Here is a 24460-nt window from a genome sequence, read left to right as displayed (position 1 = left end):
GGGAAATATAATCAAATTCATGTTGTCATTTCAATGTTGTGTAATATACTAGTGACACTCGCATTCGTATTCAGTGAATGTGTTCTTGTCCTTGATATGAATGTGCATAATGTGTGGATTAGAAAGTATTTTCTTATATATCACTGCTTGAATATCACAGAAATACACATCTTTAAAGTATTTCATATGTCTTTAATCAGTTATATTCCAGCAAGTCCCTGTATTTGACAGATTTCTGCCTTGTATTTATTGAATGGCTGGTATGAATTTAAGGAGTATTAAACCAACTTCTTCTTTGCCTTCTCAGATTAATGTAAAACAACTTGATGTAGTGATTAATATTTATTCTTGAATTGGCATTTGCTAAAGCAGATAATCTGATCAAATTTAATGTGTAATCTTATTTTATAACCATTGGGTTTAGTACTTTCTACATTCTGGTATTGATAACACAAGATAAATTTCATTGGCTGTAAAGAATTTTGGATAGTGGAGGGTGTGGAAGGTGGATATGTTTTTTCTGGTCTAAATTTAGTAATTCTAACAAGGTATGCAGTGATCTGGGGGTTGAATTCTTGGATTACTGATTGAGAGGTTTGAATTAACAATTTGGACACTGTTCAAATCTCAAAATGGCTTCTGTAGAATTTGTGTTTCAAAATGATGCTGATTTTGGAAAAATAATTTATCTTTTAATGATCATGAAAACCATCAAATTGTTGAAAAATCTGACTGATCTTCTGTAGGAGAAGAAATCTGCCATCCCTATGTAGTTTAACTTCTGCCTGAGGTCAAACTATGATTAAGAATGACTCTGAAATGGACAAGTACAGCTCTCTTGCATTACCACTTCATTTACAAAAAAGGGGGAAAGTTTTATAGATAAACCACCTGGTATAGATCTAGGGATTAAATTTGGGTACAGCAAAGTTGCTTCCAGCTTACTTGGCTTTGCAAAGCTCTCAAACATCTAGCAAGTTATGTCTAAATTGGGAAAGCTGTTAATCGGACTGGTCAGGCAGTAGGCTGACGTTGTTGCTCATTGGATCACGCAGATGATATCTTGCCGACAGGGTGCCATGATAATCCCTAGGTGCTGGCACTGTGGTATTTAAGACAAAACAAGGATGACCTGCAGACTCCAAATCAAGTACAAGCCTTCTTCTGATTATTATATATTATCTCAGCTGACAAGTCCGTCTCCATTTCCAGTAGATGTGCTTTGATTAGGGACATCAGTGTTCATCACCAAGAGCAGCTTGGAAGCACTAATCAAGTTTTGAAAGACATGGTTGCCAGAACTCATGAAAAATATTACAGCATCCTCCCCATTCTTGTTATTGCCAGTGCATCTGTCCGTGATAACATTAGTAGAAGTGACCATGGTACAGTCTCTGTGAAGACAGTCTCATGACTTCTCAACAGAGACACCATTGTGCTGAATAAGATGCATAGAAAACAGATCTAGCACCTTGAACTGGAGTTCCATGAGGTGTGGCATCAAGAATATTCATTACTATAATGTATAACCCCCATGGCTGGCATATCTCTTATCATTACTGTCCAGCCATGGATCAATGTGGAGTGCAGAAGGGCATGACAGGAGCAGCTGCAGGAATACCTACAGATGATGAAATGCCAATCTAATGAGGCTCAAGTATACTGAAGAGTTGCACTGCACTGGACTATGTGATCTTGCAACCGGTGGATGGGATCTAGTTATGAGTAGGTGTGGGCAATTAAATATGAGTAGGAAGAAAAGGCTTCAAGAATCTTATTGATGGTGGGGCTTTGTTTGAGCAAAAGGCAAGGTTGAAAATATTTCATCATGTTGCATAGATAATCCATGGTAGTTTTCTGTTGAGGACCCCGCCAGCACAGAAATCAATCTTCAGCGCATTTATTTCTCTCTGTGATATCAAAAAAGACATCTGAAATCATTGACAGAGTGAAGGAGACAATATATTGCCTGTAATGCACCTGACCAAAAAGTAGTGGATATGGCCTAGTCCATCACAGATAAAGCTCTTCCCACCATTGAGCGCATCTACTTGAAGTGTTGTCACAGGAAAGCATTATCCATCATCAGGGACCCCCACCATCCATGCCATGTTCTCTTCACGCTGCTGCCATCAGGAAGAAGGTACGGGAGCCTCAGGACTCTCAGCACCAGATCCAGGGACAGTTATTACCCCTCAACCATCAGGCTCCTGAACCAGAGAGGATAACTCCACTTGTCCCACAGTGGCAGAAGGAAAGAGGAAAGGGTAGAGTTCCGTTGCAGGTAGTGCCGCTGTCTCTTAACTCCAGTGTTATTAATGTAGAGTTTGCACATTCTCCCTGGTGTCTGTGTGGGTTTCTCCCTGGGCTCTGCTTTCCTCACACATCTCAGATATGTGGGGCTCATAGGTTAATTGGCTGTTGTAAAGTACTTGTGTGGGTGGCTGGTTGGAGAACTGGTTATATTAATGGATATGTGTAAAAGAATAGATTTGCAAGGAAATTATTGGAAAAATGAGATTCTCTGAGAGACTGCATCGATCTGATGGGCAAAAAGTCTGTCTTTTGGGTCATAAATGAAGGGAACAAAGCAACAGGTGCCAAATGTGATTATTATTGGCACAAGCAATACTCATCTGATTTTCTGGTTGTTTTTATAGTTCAAGCATTGTTATTCTTACTTCATGTATATGGCAAACTGTTGACCGACATCTTTTATAAACCTACTGATTTCTATGGTTATCTTGACTATATCTCTTCACACCCCATGTCTTCTATAAAAATGCTATTCCCTTTTCTCAGTTTCTTCGTCTCTGCCACATCTGTTCCCAGCAAGTGACTTTACATTACAGGACATCAGAGATGTCCTCTTTCTTCAAAGAATAGGGTTTCCCTTCCTCCACCATTGCTGCCCTCACCCATATCTCCTCTATTTCCCAAACATCCGTGCTCACCTCATCTTCCAGTTGCCTTAACAGTGATGAGTTCCTCTTGTCCTTACCTACCACCCCTTGAGCCTCTGCATCCAACGCGTCATGCTCCACAACTTCCGCCATCTCCAAAGGGATCCTACCACCAAACATATCTTTACCTCCCTCCCCCTCCACTTTTCACAAGGATTACTCCCTTCAATGATTCCCTTGTCCATTCATCCCTCCCCACTAATCTCCCTCCAGCACATCACTGCAGGTGGCCAAAGTGCTATACCTGTCCATTCACCTCCTCCCTCATCTCCATTCAGGGCCTCAAAGGTCCTTCCAAGTGAGACAATCGTTCACCTGCAAATTTGCTGGGGTCATCTATTGTGTCTGGTGCACCAAATGAGGCTTCCTCTGCATTACTGAGATCCATTGTAAGTTGGGGAACCACTACGTCAAGCACATCTACTTTATTCACCAAAAGTGGAACGTCCTGGTGGCCTAACTCCAATTCTCTTTCCCCTTCCGATATGTTGGTCCATTGCCTCCCTATGTACCAAAATGAGGCTACTGTCAGGGTAGAGGATCAACTCCTTGTATTTTGTCTGGTCTAGCAACACATTGTATTCTGTCTGGATAGTCTCCAGCCTGATAGCATCTCCTCTTCTTCTGTTCCCCAGTCTGGCCTCTTCCCCTGGGTCCCTTTCTCCTTCCCTTTCTCCTGTGGTCCACTCTTCTCTCCTATCAGATTCCTTCCTTTCCAGCCCTTATCTTTCCTACCCACCCGACTACACCTATCACCTTCTAGCTAACCCTCTTCCCTTTGCCCCATAGGCATCTTCCCACTTCCTTTCCAGTCCTGAAGAAGAGTCTTGGCCTGAAACGTCGACAATTCATTCATTTCCGTAGATGCTGCCTGACCTGCTGAGCTCCTCCAGCTTTTTTTGTGTGTTGCTTATGTCAAATTATGTTTGGTTTTTATACATTTAAATTTAAAATGCAAATACATTGAATAGAGTTGAAGCAAAACGTTATTTAATTCACTGTAACTACTGGAAAAAGTAAGCCATACACTTTTGGATATCCTCAGCAATGTTGGATTTTCCCTTCCATTGATTTGGTTTAAATATAACAATGGCCTCACAATATAAGATAGGCAGAATACTTTTGAATGAAAGACCCACAAATACAAATTTCTTTGATGCTTTTGTTTATGAAAATCTGTTTGAAAATTTGATGGGCTGGGATGGCAATGAAAATTTACAAATTTTAACTTCCTTTTAACCCCAAACCACACTTTCTTGTGCTTAAAGTTACATAGGGTACATACAATTCCAGGATTAATTAGATTTTAAAGTTTTATTTCCACTAATTATCTTGTTAAGCACACAAATTCCCCAGTCACAATCCCCTCCATGTTCGTCATTGTTGGATTGCTGTTGTATAATAGTGATCTGATAGAAACTAGTCTGGTAAACATTAGCAAATTCATTTGTGGTTGAAGTATCAAAATCTGGTTATCTATTGTTAACATTGTGCATGTTTAATCTGATTGGCTGTCAGAAGTAACTATGGTTGTCCTCCCTGCAAAAGAATTTGTGCAGTGATGTACTAAGATATCACACACTCAAACAGTACTTTCTGCCAAATCTATCAAAGCAGCAACGTCATTGTGTTTGGTTTTACAATTTGTTTCCATGGATTGTTTTCTTTTTGACACAGTCCCAAACAAATCTGAGGTCAATTTTCAAGCATATTTGAACTCCCTGATAGTTATTTGAATGCAACTTCATTCCACTTGCCTCTTCAGTACAATGCAGAATCAGAATCTGGTTTATCACTGACATGTCATTGAATTTATTGTTTTGTGGCAGTACATTGCAATATATAAAACAATTGCTATGAATTACAATAAGAAATTTGTATAAAATAGTGCAAAGAGAGAGAGCAAAACAGTGAAGTGATATTTATGGCCCATTGAGAAATCTGATGATGGAGGGGAAGAAGCTGTTTCTTTTTTTATTTAAAAAAAAGTAAATAAATTTGGAATGTGCATCTTCATACTCCTGTACCTTCTCTTTGTTGGCATGTCCTGAATGGTGAGGGTCCCCAGCGAGGCACAAACTTTAGATGCCCTTAACGATGAGATGGTGGACTGTTCATTGGAGCCTCCATACCAATCGGTGATGCAACCTCTCGGAATGCTCCGCACTGTGCATCTGTAGATATTTGCTAGAGTCCTTGGTGATGTAACAAATCTCAAACTCCTAATGAGGTATAGCTGCTGCCTTTGTGATTACATCAATATATTAGGCCCAGGATAGATTTTCTGAGATGTTGGAGCCCAGGACTTCAAACTTCTCACAACATGCTGGAGGAACTCAGCAGGTCGGGTAGCATCCGTGGAAACGATTAGTCAATGTTTCGGGCCGGAACCCTTCCTCAGGACTGAAGAGGGAAGGGGCAGAGGCCCTATAAAGAAGGTGGGGGGAGGGTGGGAAGGAGAAGGCTGGTAGGTTTCAGGTGAAACACCAGTGAGGGGAAAGGTAAAGGGGTGGGGGAGGGGAAGCAGGGAGATGATAGGCAGGAAAGGTGAAGAAGGAATAGGGGGAAACACAATGGGTAGTAGAAGGAGGTGGAACCATGAGGGAGGTGATAGGCAGCTGGGGGAGGGGGCAGAGTGACATAGGGATAGAGGAAGGGAGGGGGAGGGAATTACCGGAAGTTGGAGAATTCTATGTTCATACCAAGGGGCTGGAGACTACCCAGATGGTATATGAGGTGTTGCTCCTCCAACCTGATCTTCAAAATTCTCACTGCTTTTTTCACTGCTGACACGTCAGTGAGGGTTGGTGTATATTCTTCTGACCTCCCCCACTGAAGTTCATGATCAGTTGGTTGGTATCACACATCTTGTCATCATTGTCTGAGATTCTGCCAATAACAGTTGTATTATCATCTAGTTTATAGATGGTGTTTGGCCTCTACTTAGCCACAAAGTCATGAGGGTAGATGGGTAGAGCATTGGGCTAAGCATGCATCCTTGAAGTGTGCCTGTATTGATTATCAGTGAGGAAGAGGTGTTATTTCTGATCTACACTGACTGTGGTCTCCTGAAAGGAAGTCAAGGATCCAGTTGCAGAGAGAGTACAAAGGCCCAGATTTTGAAGTTTGTCAGTTAGTACTGTGGGGTTGATAAGTGTTGAATGCTGAGCTGAAGTAAATATATAGCAGCCTAACCTTGGTGTTGCTGCTGTCCAGGTGGTTCAAATCTGAGTGGAGAGCCAGTGAGATTGCATCTGATGTGCAGTTTATTTGGAGTAGTCATTGGATAAGTGGACTTGTAGTTAAATAAAGTCAAGTTCTTTATGGCTTCATCCGTGATCTTCTCAATGATTTATTTGAAACTCCATTAAGTCTGCACTTGCCTTATTTATTTCAAAAGTGGACCTAGAAGTTTACTTTTTTACCTCCCATTAATTCCTTGAGCAGCCTGGTTTGAAAACGAGGATGGGCATGTCCACACCATTTTTTCATTAAGTGAGCAACAAACTGTGCAAATGCAAATATAAATAACTGAGTATGAAATAGCAAGATAAAGAGTTCTTAATGTGAGACCACTGGTTGTGGGAACACCAGAAATAGAATGAGTGTGGTTATCCAGAAATAAAATGAGTGAGTCCTGAGGCATAAGGATATTATCTTTGCTCATTCCCACAGTCTCTTTCTCCCTGATGGCAATGTTGGTATTGCAATCTCTGTGATAAAAAGACACTCACTTTTTCTCCACCACTTTTTCTAAGATGGGCTTTAAATGTTATATTTGCACGGTTATTAAGACTACTTGTTTTTACCTCTTTATCTTTGCTGCCTTGTCTTATTTCACCTGTTTCTGAAGTTCTTGACTATAAACCTGTTTGTTCCAATACATTCAACCCCTGTGTAAAATTACAGGCTTATGAATTAGGACCAGAAGTGGACCACTCAGTCTCTTGAGGCTGCTTTACTATTTAATAAGATTATGATTGATCTGATTATACCATGAACTCAGCATTCTCATCTACCCTTGGTACTTCTTAACTGTGTTATCAAAATACACCATATGTATTAATAATTAATAATCACAGTAATACTCAGCTCTCACCTGTGGCTCCTCGTAGCTGTTTGCATGCGACAGCGGCCACACCCCGGGCAACAGCTTTGACAAGCCGGCTAAACCAGGTGAGGGTAGCCGACGGGTCTCAAACCCTCGGTGAGATAGGGAGTTGTCTATCCCAGCATGTGAAGACAGACTCCGGCGGATTGAGCGGACGAGACCAATGGAAGGTCCAATGGTCAAGAAGGCGGTCTCTGCAAGCGTCGCGGAACGTGTAGAGCAGGACGAGACACAGAAGATGTCCTGGTCATCCACTGCGCCTAGTCCCATCTCCAGCCGTCTAGACTCTGTCTTGCCACTGGACCCAGATGGGAATTGGGAAGAGAGAGTGAGGCTGACACTGTGCAACTCTCCCTTGCTTAAATCCAAATCACGCGCTAGTCTCGACACCATCATTATGGTGTCGAGATCCTCATCGATGTCAACGATGGACGAACAACTATGTACTTCTACCCAAAAATGTTCAAAGACTTGGCTTTCATCAGTTCCAAACACCTCCAACCCTCTGAGGGGTGGAAAAAATTCCTCCTCTTTCTTATGAGCTATACCTCTCCTATTCCCCCAAGTTGAAACAGTGACTCCACTAACTCATTATTCTGCTACAAGAGAAAACATGCTCTTCATAGCCATCTCATTCAAGATTGCTTAGGATTGTATATGTTTAAATCAAGTACCTTCTCACTTATCGGAATTCCAAGGGAAACTAGCCCAGCCTATTCAAACTTCCCTCTAAGGACGACTTGCCCATTCCAGGTATTTGAATAAACTACTTGAAATTGCCTAGAAGACATTTGCATCCTTCCTTGGATAAGGAGATCAGTACTGTGTATGTTACTTCAAATGTACAGTATTCATGCTAATTGCTTATAAAACTAAAGCACCCTATATTGTTGTGAGGAGAGCTGGATATGGACATTTATTTTGTTGGCTTTCTTAATTGTGTACTTTCTGTACCTGTATATCAACCTTCAGCAATCAAACACTAACATTTTCAGAATCCTCTGCACCTTTGAGATTTGCAATCCCTGGCATTTCAATAAAGTGGTTTATTCTACTTCCAAAATGGACTGTTTCACGTTTTCCCAAATATTGCCCAGTCACCTAATCTATCTATATTCCTTGGATGTTTTTATCCAAATTAGTTATGTAAGTTTAGTAAGTTGAGGTCCTAGCACAAATCACCATGGCACACTCTATATCTTGCTAATCAGATAAAGACCCATTTATGCTGACTTCCTTGTTAGCAGGCCAATTTTCTATCCATGTCATGTTATTTCCTACACAATGAGCTTTTATTTTCTGCATTATCTTTGATGCAACACTTTATCAATATTATTTCTGCAAATCCAAGTATTGTTCATCCAGCGGAGTCCCTGTATCCACAGCACATGCTATTTCTTCAAAGGACTCCAATAAACTGGTCAAAAAGATTTTCTTTTCATAAAGCCGTTTGCTGCCTCTAATTTTTCCTTTCTGGTCATCTTTATTAATTCTGATGGGGTTTAAGCTTGGTAGAGGCTTGGGAGCCTTAGGATAGAACCAGAATGGAAAGCTAAGATGGAAACCAAAAGCAAGGGTTTTGTTGAGGAGGTGATTCAGGAAGAAAAAGATTTTTGAAAAGGGCAAAGTGTACAAGCATAAGAGAGACTCAGGGAAAAATAATAAGACAATGAAGATAAAATGGGGATGTAGAGCAGTGATCCCCAATCACTGGGCCGCGAGGAAACAATATGATTTGGCGATATGAAACGATATGAGTCAGATGCACCTTTCCTCATTCCCTGTCACACCCACTGTTGAACTTTAACGCATGTGAGGTCATCAGTGACCCAAGACGCAAATGACCTAAGATGTGCAAAGGAATGGGTCCGTGACCCATTTGTGAATGTTTCCGGTGAATCTTCCATGTCAGCACGAGAAAAAGATCAACTCCTCGAGCTTGCAAATGACGACGGGCTGAAAAGTATGTTTGAAATAACATCCCTGCCGGCATTCTGGATCAAAGTCAAGGCTGAATATCCTGAGATAGCCTCGAAAGCACTGAAAACGCTGCTTCCATTTCCAACATCATATTGCTGCGAAGCGGGGTTTTCTGCAATGAATGCAACGAAAACTAAATTGCAGAATAGACTGGACATAAGAAACCCCGTTCGAGTATCGCTGTCTCCCCTCACCCCTCGATAGGACTGTCTCGTTGCAGGGAAACAAGCCCAGGGCTCCCACTGATTCAGCGATATTGGTGTGTTGCAATGATTTTATATTTTCATACGGGGAAAATATGTGCTGTGTGTTTAATATCCAAACATTACTTAAAATGTTATGATGCTATTGACTTATAAGTGACTTATAATTCAGTGGTCCCCAACCTGTGGGCCGTGAAGAATGCAGCGGTACAGCGGTAGCCGGAGCACACCCAGCACATCTTTAAGAAAAAAGCCAAAATAAACAAGCTAATTAATTAACAAACAACAAACAACAAGAATTCTGCAGATGCTGGAAATTCAAGCAACACGCATAAAAGTTGCTGGTGAACGCAGCAGGCCAGGCGGCATCTCTAGGAAGAGGTGCAGTCGACGTTTCAGGCCGAGACCCTTCATCAGGACTGACGAAGGGTCTCGGCCTGAAACGTTGACTGCACCTCTTCGTAGAGATGCCGCCTGGCCTGCTGCATTCACTAGCAACTTTAAAGCTAATTAATTAGGTGCCGCCCGACACGTAAATGTCGGCCCAGATCAGAGGTGATTGCCGATGATCATGTGAGGAAAATTATGTGCTGTGTGTTTAATATTAAATTCGTTAGATAAACCCCTTTAGAAATGAAATTGAGTGTATTAGCCACTTATAAGTGACTTAAAGTTGACCTATCACTTATATTCTGAACACCCCCCACCCCCTGGTCGGCCGGCCCACAAGAATATTGTCAATATTAAACTGGTCCACGGTGCAAAAAAGGTTGGGGACCCTGCTCTACACCAATTGTATCCAAACTCAGGACTGAGCCTAGGGCTCTGGTATTGTGAGACAGGGGCTTTATTAGCTACAACACTGTTCATGCCAGATTAGGTTAGCATGCTTATTTTTACTGGTGTGCATTAAAACAAAAATTACATATAGTTAAATTTGGTTTACTATGTATAATATGAGCATGCAGTGTCTGGTACATAGGCTAGTCAGTGAACCATGTGAGAGTATGGTCTGATGGCACGACATTGCATGGGTTTCCTCTGGGTGCTCCAGTTTCCTCCCATAGTCCAAAGATGAATGGGTTGATAGGGTCATTGTAAATTGTCCAGCAATTAGACAAGGGTTATATTGAGGGCTGCTGGGTGGCATGACTTGAAGGGCTGAAAGGGCCTATTCTGTGCTGCATCTCAATCAAACAAAATAAAGTAGTTAACCAAGCAACAGCAGAGGGAGCATAATGCTGCTAGGTGTATTGTATAGGCCTCTAACACATAGGAGAAATATAGAGTAGCATATGTGCATACAGACCACTAAGAGCAAATGCTTTGGGTAATTATGGCAACTTTATTCCAGTTTATATTGGAATAATTAATAGTATTTGGGTCTGAGGGTGAAGAATTTCTAAAATGTGTTCAAGGTAATTTTCTGGAGTATTATTCATTCATTTTCTAGTAGACCAGTTTTCTAGTTGCTTTGTTGACTTTTTAAACTCTTGCAATGATTATTTTGTTTTTTGGCTGGCTTTAGTTTGCACTCTTAATTTTCCTTTCTTAATCTTTTAAGTAATTCTTTGATTTTTCTTTATTCAGTCTTTTGATCTATATCTGTCTTTGTGCAACTATATATCTTTAGTTTAATACCGTAACTTTCTTTTTAAGTACTCTTGAAATGTTTCTCTTATTAGAATATTTGATTCTGAAAGATCACTTTCCATGACAGCCACAGCATTAAGATTGACCAATAAACATTCCTGCCCATTTCTAATATGTCCCAAATCTTGTACATTTTGAAACCCTAAGCTTTCAGATTTGGCATGAACTCTTTCAGATTGAATCTGCAACTCCAATTCTTATGCAGCCCTTTTGGGTCGAGGATGATTTGCTTCCACTCAGGTTATGTGGGTTCTGGGGCAGCTGATGAGCCTTGTATGGAGTTGGTAGATGTAACCTTAGGTGAAGGTGATGTTTTATCAAGTGAGTAGTTGGACTGTTTTGTAGTTATGCACTTATCCATCATTTCCACTTGGCCTCTGTGTGCTTCTTTTGAAGAAGTTTGTGCTGCATTCCCAATTATATATTTTCTTTTTTTAAAAAAATATTTATTTATTTTTTTTGCTCAGTATAACAAAACTTTCAATTTCCAGGTACACTTACATTTACATTTCTTCCCCTCACAGATATCAGGTATCAGAACACTTCCAACAAAATATAGACATCACCACAACATCCTATACAAACGCCCTTATTAGTATAGCAGACAGGTTTACATCTATATACTGCAGAAAAGGTTGCCATGTTTTATGAAAACTATTTATTTTTGAGTGTACCATACATGTCCAAAAGTCCAAAGGAATGTATTCCATGATTAATTTATGCCAACCAAAAAGTCCAGGGGCCCTATTGGATATCCAACAAAGTAAAATGTTCTTCCTCGCACAAAAAGTCAGGATGTTAAAAAGTTTTTTCTGATGTGCATTAATAATACGACTGCTGGGTAAGCCTAAGAGAAAAGACACTGGGTCCATTTCAGGCTCCATCTTCAGAATCTTTTCCATTTCACCCAAAATATCACTCCAGTATGCCTGAAGTTTGGGACAAGTCCAAAAACAGTGGGTGAAAGTTCCAGTATTTACTTCACACTTAGAACACATTGGAGAAACCCCCGTCTTAAATTTTGAGAGACGATCTGGAGTCAGATGGGCTCTGTGCAGAATTTTGAATTGCAATGCTTTAGTTCTGTTACAAACTGAAATCTTCTTTGCATTATCACAGATGTCTTCCCATGTTTCAGCTGTAATTTCTACTCCCAGCTCTTCCTCCCAGACCCTTCCCAGCTGCTCAGCCTCTTCACAAGAACATTCTCTCAGGATACTGTTAAAAAGTACTAATAGAGACTTCAGCCTTAGAACGAAACACCCTCTTTTCTATGTCAGAACTATAGAAATCAGTTAACAATGATGTGTTTTTCTGTATATAATCTCTTATCTGAAATAAATGGAAAAAGATCCTTGTTGGATATGTTAAATTTCTGTACTATTTGACTAAAAGACATTATCATTCCTTCATCAAACAAATCTCCTAGATGGAAAATACCCTTAGAAATCCAAAGTTTAAATCCAGAATCCATTATGCCAGGCTGAAAATCTGGACTGCCGGTTATTGGAGTGAAGGGTGATATTTCCGCTGCGTTGCCCTCAATTTGTCGCACCGCCCTCCAAGCTCTGACTGTATTAATTGTTATTGGATTGCGACAATACTCCTTAACTAGTTTCATCTTATTGAGGAAAAGCAAATTAATAAGAGGGCATTTTGCTTGTGATGGGGTCCCTGCAAACCCAGTCAACCACATAGGATAAAAAGGAACTTAATAGTTTTTGATGTCTGGAAAATCCAGACTCCCTAGACTACTAGGAAGCTGTAACTTAGACATTTTAATACAGGGTCTTCTGTTGTTCCAGATGAAAGAAACAAACCAGCCATTTATTTTTTTTAAGAATTTGTTGGGTGAAGATGACTGGAATCATTCGTATTGGGTAGAGCAGATGAGGAAGAATGTTCATTTTGAGCAAGGATATTCGGCCAAGCCAAGAAATGGGAAGAGTGCTCCATCGCTCAAGATCCTGTTTGATTTTGTCAAATAACTGTGTAAAGTTAGCTTTGAACAATTGATCAAACGTAGGTGTGATAAATATGCCTAAGTAAACAAAGCCTGTCTGTGACCATTTAAAGGGGAAAACACCCTAGGTGTCAGGTACCTGCTGCAGATTCCCCAGAGGCATAGCCTCTGATTTAGTAAAGTTGATTATATAACCTGAAAAGGCGCTAAATGAACTGATGCATTGTATAGGGTGGTGCACTGATATAGCAGGGTTTGATAAGAAAATTAGAACATCATCCACATATAATGTAATTTTATGTGACTTTAGTCCTATGTCTGGAGCAAATATTTTGGAGACTCGCCGAATAGCCTCAGCCAATGGCTGGATCACTAGTGTGAAAAGTAGTGGTGATAAAGGGCAGCCCTGCCGGCTGCCTCTCAGAATACTAAAATTATCTGACCTAATACCATTAGTGAGAATCGCAGCCAAAGGGTCATTATAAAGAACCTTCACCCACTTAATAAAATTATTGCCCAAACCAAATTGTTCTAAAGTGAAAAAAAGATACGGCCATTCGACACGATCAAAGGCCTTTTCTGCATCTAAAGAAACCACCATGCCGTCCACTGCCTGTTGCTGACTTGCCTGAATCATGTTAAGTAATCTTCTGATATTGTTAGATGATCTACGGCCTTTTACAAAACCCATTTGATCCTCTTTTATGATAAAAGGTGGTACAGTTTTTAATTGCAATGCTAAGATTTTAGATAAGATTTTAAACTCAACATTTAATAATGAGATAGGCCTGTAGAAGGCACAATCTTCAGGGCTCTTTCCTTAAGAACTAGGGCAATATTAGCTTCTCTCAATGATGGTGCGAGGAGACCACAATCAAATGCATGATTGAACATGTTTAGCATAGGCTCTGATAATAACCCTGTGAACTCTTTATAGAATTCACTGGTGAGTCCATCTGGACCAGGGGCCGTCCCACTTTGGAGCTGTCTCACAGCTTCCTGTATCTCATGTATAGATAATGGAGCATTGAGGAGGGACTCTTGTTTAGAAGAAATGCCTAGGAGATCTAAATTCCTGAAAGAGGACTCCATCCTAAATTGTCCATGATTACATTGGTCGGATTGATACAGATTAGAATAAAAATTCTTAAACACAACATTAATCATTTTAGAATTACTAGTGAGGGCTCCTGTCCCATCCCTAATTGAAGCAATAGTCTGAGAGGCATTTTTCTTTCTAGCTAAATAAGCCAAATGCCTACCTGGTTTCTCACCATGTTCAAACAATTGTTGTTTAGCAAATGTCAATTTTCTTTTGGCTGCTTGTGTAAGTAAAGAGTTTAGTGTATAGCTTAGGGCTGTGATATTCTGTAACTTGGCTGCAGCAGGCTTATTAATATAATCCTTTTCAGCTGCCGCAAGCCTTGCTTGCACTAGGCGCTGCTGTTCCGCAACTTGTCGCTTCTTACTAGCAGAGTAGGAGATAATTAATCCCCTTGCCATTTCCCAGAGTATCGATGGACTACTAGCTGATTTGGAAAATAGGAAAAATTTGAATTCGGAAGTAAAGTAGTGTATATATTTATTATCCTTTAGAATAAAAGGATTCAGCCTCCAATGTCTAGATCGTGCTGAATTATCTTTGGGCTTAATATTCAAATATACCGCTGCATGGTCAGAAATAGCGATATTTCCAATTGTGCAGGATACAACTAAATCTAGGAGCATTTTGGTGGTTAGAAAAAGTCTATTTTGGTATAATACTTCTGTGGATTAGAAAAAAAATGTGAAGTCTTTGTCTGAGGGATGTAACAACCTCCAGACATCCACAAGTCCTAGTTCTCCACATAAGCCCATGATTTGTTTGGACTGTGAGGAGAGCAATGGGGGACCACTAGGCACTCTGTCCATCAATGGGTCCATGAGACAATTAAAATCCCCACCTACAATAATGTTTTGTATTGAAAAGCTTGTAAGTTTGGAAAAAGCATTTGTTAGGAATTTGAGAGGGTGAGCTGGAAAGCGGTAAGCATTGAGAATACCATATTCCTCTCCATATATTGAAGCCTTAACAATCACAAATCTCCCATACTTATCCTTAATGCAGTCTAATAACTTAAAAGGTAAGTTTTTCTTAATTAAAATGGGCACCCCCTACTCCTGGTATTAAAAGATGAAAAATAGACTTGATCAAATCCACTCTGCTGTAGTTTTAGATGTTCTTTATCACTTAAGTGACTCCCGCAATAACCCTTTACTTTTTCAGGTTTAGTAGGATTTTCTTTCTCTTGATTGGTGAATGACTCCCCTTAATGTTCCAAGTGCACAATTTTAATATATTACTGGTCATAACCCTTTATAACAATCATGTGACTCCCGAGGAGAAGAAACCCGATTTAAGGTCAGCTGAGCAGCAATAAGTAAATTTTAAAAAACCCACAAAAAAAAACAAAGTGCCAACAATGCGAACAAGAGGACTTGCCCCACACTTAAAGAGGATATCTGAACCTTCTAGCACCCCATATTCTGCCCCACTGCCAATGTGGCATTTAACATAATCAAAAATGAAAACAGAGCATAATTTATCAATCCACCGATTTGTTACCGTCATATTTAAACTCCTTCAAGCTGCAGCAGCACTGCTAATTTAAACCAATAATGAAACTATCAATCAAAACAAACACGTTACCCATCCTATAAGATACCTTGCCGTCGAGTAATGAAAAGGTAAAATAAAGCAACCATCGAGCATGTTATCGTCCATAACCAGGGCTACACAATATACTGTATACATTCTTTAGCCCAGTGTGTCCACAAAAGTTTTAGCTTTGCCAGGAGAATCAAGTATCTTGGTGATCCTGTTGTAGGTGATTTTCAGCACTGCTGGGTATAGCATAAAATACTGGATTCCGGATTCTGTTAGCCGCTTCCTTACTTGGTCAAATTCCTTGCGCTTCTGAATAACAGCTGCCGAAAAATCTTGAAAAAACATAAGCCTGGATCCCTCATATATTAAAGCCTGGGCATCAGTCCCACGGTGCCTCGAAGTCTCCATCACTCTTTGCTAATCACCGAAATTGTAGAACCGCACGAGGGCGAGTCGAGGGCACTGGCTTGGGCCCGGTTTTGGTGCCAGCGTATGGTGAGCATTTTCCATTTTAATGCGTCCAGCCTTTGTTTCCAAATCAAGGAAATTAGGCAGCCAGCCCTCAAAAAACTTTGCCGGTTGGCTGCCTTCTGTACCTTCAGGTAGACTGATGATTCGTATATTCTTTCTCCTGCCTCTGTTCTCAAGATCGTCGATATGGTCAGACAGGCTTTGAACTTGCTTTTCTAGCGCCTGAACGCAACTTTGGGGCTGATCAGCTACAGTCTCTACCGCGGAGACTCGGCCCTCAGCTTCGGTCGTTCTTGTATCAAGATTTTTAAGCTCCAATGTGTGGTTTTGGAGTGTTGGAGAGAGTGGAGCCAGCTTCTCATCCATTATTTTGGATATGTTCTCTGTAACTTCTTGAATTACTTGACGAAAAGCAGGGTCCAACGTGTTAGCATAGCTAGCAGCAGCTAGATCCTCAGCCCCTGGCGAGCGCTCTGTGCAGTCCATCCTGCCGCCTTTTTAGTGCCTTTCAATGGCATAGGGTTGAAGCAGCTCAAAAAAAAACTCATCAATGTTCATGTTATTAAATCCGACACTTGAGCATTTAAAAAAAATTGAAATAGATAGGTTTATATGCGAAATTATCAGTGTTGCAGTGCTGAGCTCAGCAAAGCAGACTTTTCAGTGCGCCGCCATTCTTGAAACTCCACTTATTTTCTATTTTAAATGATCATGGGATAAGGATTCCCTTGAGTTGAACAAGAGAAAATCTGCAGCTGCTGGAAATCTGAAGAACACACACAAAATGCTGGAGGAACTCAGCAGACCAGGCAGCATCTATGGAAAAAAGTATAGTCAACGCTTTGGGCCGAAACTCTTCCCGTTGACTGTACTTTTTTTTCCATATATGCTGCCTGGTCTGCTGAGATCCTCCAGCATTTTGTGTGTGTTTCCCATGAGTTCATGTTACATTTTATTTGATGGGTCATTGAAAACATCTTTAAAATGTTTTCCTCTCTGAAATGTCTTGTGACAGTGCTTGGATGCCTGTTTTGGGAGTAGTGTGTCAGGCATGTGGCCAATGTGTGCTACCCATTTGAAGATCATTAGACCTTGAATGTTGTAGATGTTGGATTGGGAGAGGTGTTGATGTTAGTTGGCTTATTTTTTCCCTAATGAACTTGGATGAATTTGTGGAAATAGCGTTGGGGTTATCATGGCGGAGCTATGATCTGCGTGGTGTAGCTTGCCATGTTTCCAAAGTATATCAGCAGACAGTGGTGCTACTTGGTAGATTTCAAGCTTTGTGCTGGGTTTAAAGACCTGATGTTCGCATACATGGCTGTGCACTCAGCACACAAGTTATGGAAACTTGTTGGAGGCAGTGAGATGCCATATTGCATTGAGCAAGATGGTGAAGTAGTTTGGAGCGACACAGATTTGCTTGACCACAGTCTACACGTAAAAGATCTATAGTAAACACAAAGAACCGTGGCTTGTATTTTATCATGCAGCAATCACAGATTAAAGATGAATTTCTGAGGACAGGCGGATTTGAGAAGGATTTGCCATGATATCTCTTGGTTCATAAGTGTTGAAGTCAGGTTGAGAAATGCTGTTCTTTGTTTGCTACTTTGAGTTGTTGTGCAGTGATAATGGTGTCTATAGTGTATCTTGAATGGAATCAGCACAGGTAGTAGCTGTGTGGCCACTGGCAGAAGCTGTCTGGTGATGATCCTTGCAATTGTGTTTCCTTTAGAAGGCAATGTAATTGTCCTCTACGATTATAGCAGTCTGATTTGTCTGCTTTACTGAAGATGGTCATGATTATGGGATTCCTTGGTTCTCCTGATGTGTCCTAATCTTTCCAGATGAGGAATATGAAATTAAGTTCATATCAGATGGTCCTATCTGTTAAGGTTTAGAATCTTGTTGTTTAGTTAACATTTGATCATCTTGACCTTTCATCATGCCGGTGTGGTGCAATACTGGGCTAAGTATGTGTAATAGTCCACAGTCAGGACATTTGCATCAAATACAGAGTCTTTTTCGAGGAGTTCCTTGGAAATGCTCTGCCCTGCCTTTGTTTCTCTTATCAAACCAGTCCCAGTGTTAATGCTGAGAATGATTCTGTGCCATATTTAAATCTCTTTAAATCCCAGTACCACCCTCTTTTGCATTGCAAAATTGTCTGATTTGTAATTTAATCCCTTTTTGTCATCTAATTTGTAATTTAATCCTTCTTGCATTCATCACACACCTTCCATTTTTGTTGTTTCATATCTACCCCACTGTCCCTCTGTATTCTTGATTTGTAATTTTTCCTTGCCCTGAAAGGTTAAATCTGTCCCTTGTCTCAGTGAAGCTATCTGGGTTCTTGAATGTAGCTAGCATTTTTTTTTCATATTTGAGTCATTTATAATATTTTGGCTTTGTTGGATAACGCTCCTGGGAAGTCCCGTGAGATTTTGCTATTTTAAAGCTTCTGTATAAATTTGCTCCTGAGGTATAAAAGTGATTTAGAATATATGTTTTTTTGGCTCCTATGATAGGATTTCTATGAATCAAGTTTTAGAAGATGCAGTTCCACTCCATGATTTGAGCTCTAGTGTGGCAATAAGAGGCTGGGATACTGCAAAGTATCTGAATGATTTTCAAAATCAAAATAACTATTTTGCAAATATTTGTTTGTAGCTACCTCAGCCAGGATTCTGTTTTATTTATTAACCTCCTGTGAAGTATATTGGCTTTGGAAGGAACGCAAGGGAGATTTTCCAAAATGAAACTAGTTCAATCCTATAATTTGACTGACTAGTGCTGAGTACTGCAAGATGCCTAAAATTTGGAAATTTCCTTTTGGTGATTATAAGAGGAAGTTTAATGCATTTATTTCTTTAATTTCTGTTCTAGGTTTCATGCTTATATACCCTGCATTATCCAGAAGCCTGTGAGCGACAGCTGCATGTTACTGGTGTGTCCTGGAATGCTACTGGCTCTGTTATTGCTTGTTCATATGGCAGGTATTGTAACTATATTTATAATGTTCTTTATGTTGTGTTTTTTTTATGCTGCATCGGATCCAGAGTAACAATTATTTTGTTTTCCTTTACACTTGTGTACTGGAAATGACATCAAACAATCTTGAATCTGGTTTTTCCCTACGTAGATAGATGTACAGTATTTGTCTTAACTGCTACTGTCCATTGTTACTTGTTTTCATTATTCTTTGGGTTAGGAGGATTCACTTGTCTCTAATTGTTCTCTTTCCCACTATCAAATGATTAAAACTTCTCATAGTTTTAAGGAAACCATTGGGTCCTTTGTTGACTCCCTCTTTTCAAGGAATTAGGGATGTAAGCCACCCATTCTTTCCTCATGTGGAATCTCATATTTCTAGCACTTTTTGTTTTCCTTCCCATCTCCATTGGTATACAACCATTTAATGATATAATGATCAGATTTGTAGAGAGGGCACTTACAATTTAGAACTGTGCAAATCTAAAGGATACAAGATTTCTCTATCCTTTAATCTGAGGCTCACGGGAAGCATTAAGTATAATGGGGGGGGAAGCTCTGAATTTGTTCATGACAGCAGCAGGAAGTTATGAGAGAAACTATCACATAAGTCTGTGTACCTTTTCATGTAAAAACATGCAAATTACCAAGAAATAAATTATTTTCATAATTAGTGAAGATATTTGTAGTAGTTAATTTGAATGTTACTTTATTAGTTATATATTTCCCTAAAGTTCTTGGAACTCTTCTGTGAGCAACATTTAATGGGTATCAAAAACTTATACTTTTAAAACATGTTTATCAACTAGAAACTGCAAGGAATATTTTTGTGTCAAAATAGCAGTGTGATAAATTATAGCTAGAGAATTAATAAATGACGGAGGCCACTTAATGAATCTCTCTAGATGCAATCAATTAATGTCATCCCATTGTTTCTTGAATGCCACTCGAAGTTTTGTGTTCTAGCTAGCTCAAGTGGAAGCCTTACTGGATCAAGCTGAGCTAACTCTGAACATGAAGTTTCACAGCAAGGATCTCCTGATTACCATCTACAACTCACTCAATTGATAAATTAGCTCTCCATGTGAAACAACAGTTGGAAGAATCATTGAAAGTAGAAGTGCATATAATATATTCTAAATAGGGGACTTTAATTTCCATCAGCAAGAATGGCTTGATAGCATCGCCATAGATTATTGTGGAGGATGAAGATGTCAGACTAGGACTGTGACAGGAGGTGAATGTATCAACACAAGTGAAAATGAAGTCAAGTAGGTGTACCCTTGATCTCATCTGTCTGTTACTGCAAGTGACCAAGGCATAGTCCTAGAGGAGATAATGCCCAGTAGGCCAGCTTAGGGTCAATTGCCCTATTTTGGCTTCTGTTTTCTTGTGACTGAGTGTGGCTTCAAGGTGCCTGAGAATCAAAGAGAAAACATTCCATTGGCTAGAATCACATGTTTCAAGGAATACAGTGTGCCCAGGAATCACTGCATGAGTTCCTTAAGAATTTTTTTGGAGCATCCACATTAAGCCTATTTATTTATGATGGGTCTTTTTTCCATCATAAATGGAGATGCTCGCTGAGGGTTTTATTATGTTCAATGCAACTTGCAGCTACTCAGCAAACAGAGCAGTTTCTATATGCTGCAAGATCTAAGCAAAGTTCAAGCATGGACTGATGTGACAAATAGCATTGATGGTAGAAAACTCCCAAATGATGGTCATCTCTAGCAAGAGAGAACTTGGCCACCTATCTCGATATTCAATGAATTACCAAGACATTCTATACATACATCAAGAGCACAAGGATAACTGGGGAGAGGGTATAACCAATCAAGGATAAAGGAGGGAACATTTGTTTGGATGAGGAGGATGTGGGTGAGATCCTTAATGAGTGCATTAGTATTTACCAAGGAGAAGGATGTGGAGGATAAGGACATTAGTGCCGAGCATATTGATAATGCTATGACATTTGGAGATAAAGGAGGAAGTAGTGTTGGGATTCTTATATAGCATTAGGATGGATGTGTTCCCTGATGGAATTGAGAGAGGTAAGAAAGGAGATTGTTGGGTGACCAATAACTTTGTGTCCTCTCTAGCCACAGGCGAGTTCCAGAGGACTGGTAAGTAGCTAACTATTATTCAGGAAGGAAACCAGGGATAATCCAGGAAAGCATATAGACCAGTGAGTCTGATGTCAGTGGTAAGGAAGTTACCGCAGAGAAATCTTAGGGATAGGATTTATCAGCATTTGGAAAACCATGGCCTAATTAGAGAGAGCCAGCATGGCTTTGTGTAGAGTATGTCGTGACGTAGTTAACTTGATTGAGTTTTATGACAAGATGATGAGCATGATTGAAGAAGGTAGGGCTGTGGATGTTGTCTACATGGATTTTAGTAAGTGTTTGGCAAAGTCCCTCATGAGAGGCTCATCCAGAAGACCAAGATGCTTGGAATCCATGATAAAAGAATAGCAGATAATAGTACATATAGAAAATCAAGGGTTTGGCAGAGAAGGGAAGATTTTAAAAAATGCCATAAGGTATACACACAGTGGAGATGGTGGAGCATGGGGTACTGAGGGGAAAAACCTTGAGAGAAGTGGTGAGTTGAATGTACATGACTGAAATCCAGGCTGGGACCAAACAGGGAGACCTGAAAACAGAGTTGGAAGCCTCATGGTACAAGATGGCAATGATGACAAGTAGCAAGAAAGGACACATGGCTGGAGGTGGTGAACCTTGGTAAGGATGTGGTCAAAGGGGAGGAGAGCAGTATAAACAATTGAGAACTTGCAGATCTCCTGTTGAAGAGGCCAAAACTTCAAAGTGGGCATACCTTGAAGAGAGTTCAGTTGAGTTGTAAAATCGAGGCCTAAGAGACTGCAGATGCCTGCAGCAAAAAAAAACCCAAACTGATGGAGAAACTCTGGGTTAAATAGCACCTATGGAGGCAAAGGTATTTTTGATGTTTCAAGTCATGAGTTGAAAACTAATCTCCAAATGTTTAACATTTATTTTGAAATGGTAATCCGCGAGCAAAATAGATTTGGTTTTGCATAAACTACAATTATTGATTGTATCTTTATCACACTCTCATTGTTCTGGAATGGTTCACAAACAGTAAAGTCCTTTTGAAGTATTGTTTTTTTCTGGAAAAGGGGCAGTGAGTTTGCTTCTCAAAAGTAGAAAGGAGATTAAAAAATCAATTTATTTTTGGTGTTGGTTGAAGAAGTGATACTTAAGTAGTGCGATATGGAGAACGTATATGCCTGTCTAAATTGTTCCTTGTGCTGTTACTGTACTCATAAATACTTACTGCTTCTTAGGTGGCCCCTTGGGATTGAATATGACTTGCTTCCACTCTGGTTCTGTGGGATAACTGATGAGGCCAATGTAGCATCTGCAGACTCTATCACACTTGGGACAGGTGGTGCTTCTATGGGATAGATGGGTGGGTAGTTTATAAGTTGTTGTGCTGCTTCTGCAGCTTATGCTGGGTATCCGTGCACTCCTAATGTGTGGACCTGACGCTAGTAATATTCAAAAGTCTTGTCTCTGAATAGTCATGGGCTAAGGATTCCCAGGAGTTGGTAAAGATGTTGTTTATTTCACGTTTATTTCAGTGGTATTGAAGACATTAGTCATTGCATTGTGCCTTTATCACTGTGTTATGATTCAGTCTCAATGGATTTGCTCTTTAGTTGGGTTCAAGTCCTCTAGAAATATCTGAGAACGAAATCAATGTTGACGCCTGACTGTATTCTGACATAATGCATTATTATCAGAGGTGTTGTCTTTCAAATGAGATGTATTAAACTGCCTTTTAACTAGGTGTGAAGAAACAAGTTCATTGTCCTGCTTGCTTCAACTAACATCATTAAAATACTAGATCGTTTTTCTTTAGTTTTGGCCAAATTGTTCACCTTCATTACAACTGTGATTGTGCTTTAAGGGTAATTAGATACCTGAACAGCGCATGGAAATCCTGAGCATTTCTTAGAAAAATTGCTGTATGCAAGCAAGCTTGTTTCATTTCAACTTAATTTGTATATTAACAAGCAATAACAGTTATAAAGAAGTAGGATATTTTTATTTTTGTAGCAATTGTTTCAAATTTAAATAGCAAGAAGTAACAAATACTTAAAAAATAATTGAATAGCTGCTGTAATTGGGGAAAAATACTACTTTTCATCAGTCATCTCATTTCATGTGTTGTATCATGTTGTTTGTCAGAATAATACCTGTTACGAATCGAACAAAGTCCCATCTCAGCTTGCTTTCTCACTCAGTATTGTAGATCAAGCTGATACTAAACAAATACATTGCTTAGAGTATTCTTCTTTGTGCATTGTTCCGAAGTTCCTGGGTGATAATCCAAGTGAACATTATGGATCATGAGAACAATCCATTTCCATGTTACTGCTGATTTCTGTGTTGTCACAAGTGACTTCAACATATCTGCTTGGTACTCTACCGATCCAAATCATAAAGCAGAATAAGAGGGACTGGAGGACACCGCTATTAGATATGCAATAGTTCATTGTTCTTGTGCAGTTCATTTGATATGCTTTCTAATTTGTGACTGGGTCACCAATTGCCTTTGTATTGTTCCATCAAATATGATGACTATTTGAACCTGTAAGTTTGCATTCTACTTCTGGTGTTAAAGTTCTTTTTGAGCTGCCCAGAATAATAGTTAATGGATATTAAACTTAATTACAGGTTGCAGGATGGTGACTGGAGCACAGAGAAATCTTATGTGTGTACCTGGAATCTGGATCGTAGAGGATTAAACCCAAATCGACCAGACGTTGTGATTTATGTTTCCAGTGCTGTCATGTGTCTAGCATTCCACCCAACTGAGCCTTCGTTGATTGCTGGTATGAATTTAGGCTTTGATTTCTGAAGTTTGCATCTCTATCCTTTATAAGGAGGGGAAGTGAAGCTGGACAATTGACCTCCAAATCTCAGGTGTTATCACAAAATAATCTGCAGATGCTGGGGTCAAAGCAACACTCACAACACGCTGGAGGAACTCAGCAGGTCGGGCAGCATCCGTGGAAACGATGAGTCAACGTTTTGGGCCAGAACCCTTTGTCAGGACTGTAGAGGGAAGGGGCAGAGGCCCTATAAACAAGGTGGGGGGAGGGTGGGAAGGAGAAGGCTGGTAGGTTCCAGGTGAAAAACCAGTAAGGGGAAAGATAAAGGGGTGGGGGAGGGGAAGCAGGGAGGTGCTAGGCAGGAAAGGTGAAGAAGGAATAGGGGAAAACACAATGGGTAGTAGAAGGAGGCGGAACCATGAGGGAGGTGATAGGCAGTTGGGGGAGGGGGCAGAGTGACATAGGGATAGGGGAAGGGAGGGGGAGGGAATTACCAGAAGTTGGAGAATTCTATGTTCATACCAAGGGGCTGGAGACTACCTAGACGGTTCCGCCGCCTCCTACTACCCATTGTGTTTTCCCCTATTCCT

General features: G+C 40.1%; 1 protein-coding gene across 1 annotated transcript in view; it reads left to right on the top strand.

The window, feature by feature from the left end:
* The window catches only part of dync2i2 (dynein 2 intermediate chain 2), a 41231-nt gene that overhangs the window by 1293 nt on the left and 15478 nt on the right, over window positions 1–24460 (top strand). Inside the window, exons 2-3 of the mRNA XM_063073132.1 lie at window positions 18881–18990; window positions 23713–23870. Of these exons, the coding sequence (XP_062929202.1) occupies window positions 18881–18990; window positions 23713–23870 (268 nt within the window). The remainder of the gene's footprint in view (window positions 1–18880; window positions 18991–23712; window positions 23871–24460) is intronic.

This window comes from Mobula hypostoma, chromosome 21 (genome assembly GCF_963921235.1).
Source record: "Mobula hypostoma chromosome 21, sMobHyp1.1, whole genome shotgun sequence".
NCBI lineage: Eukaryota > Metazoa > Chordata > Chondrichthyes > Myliobatiformes > Myliobatidae > Mobula > Mobula hypostoma.
The sequence above is the reverse complement of the archived record's forward strand: the minus strand, read 5'-3'. Positions and strand labels throughout refer to the sequence as shown.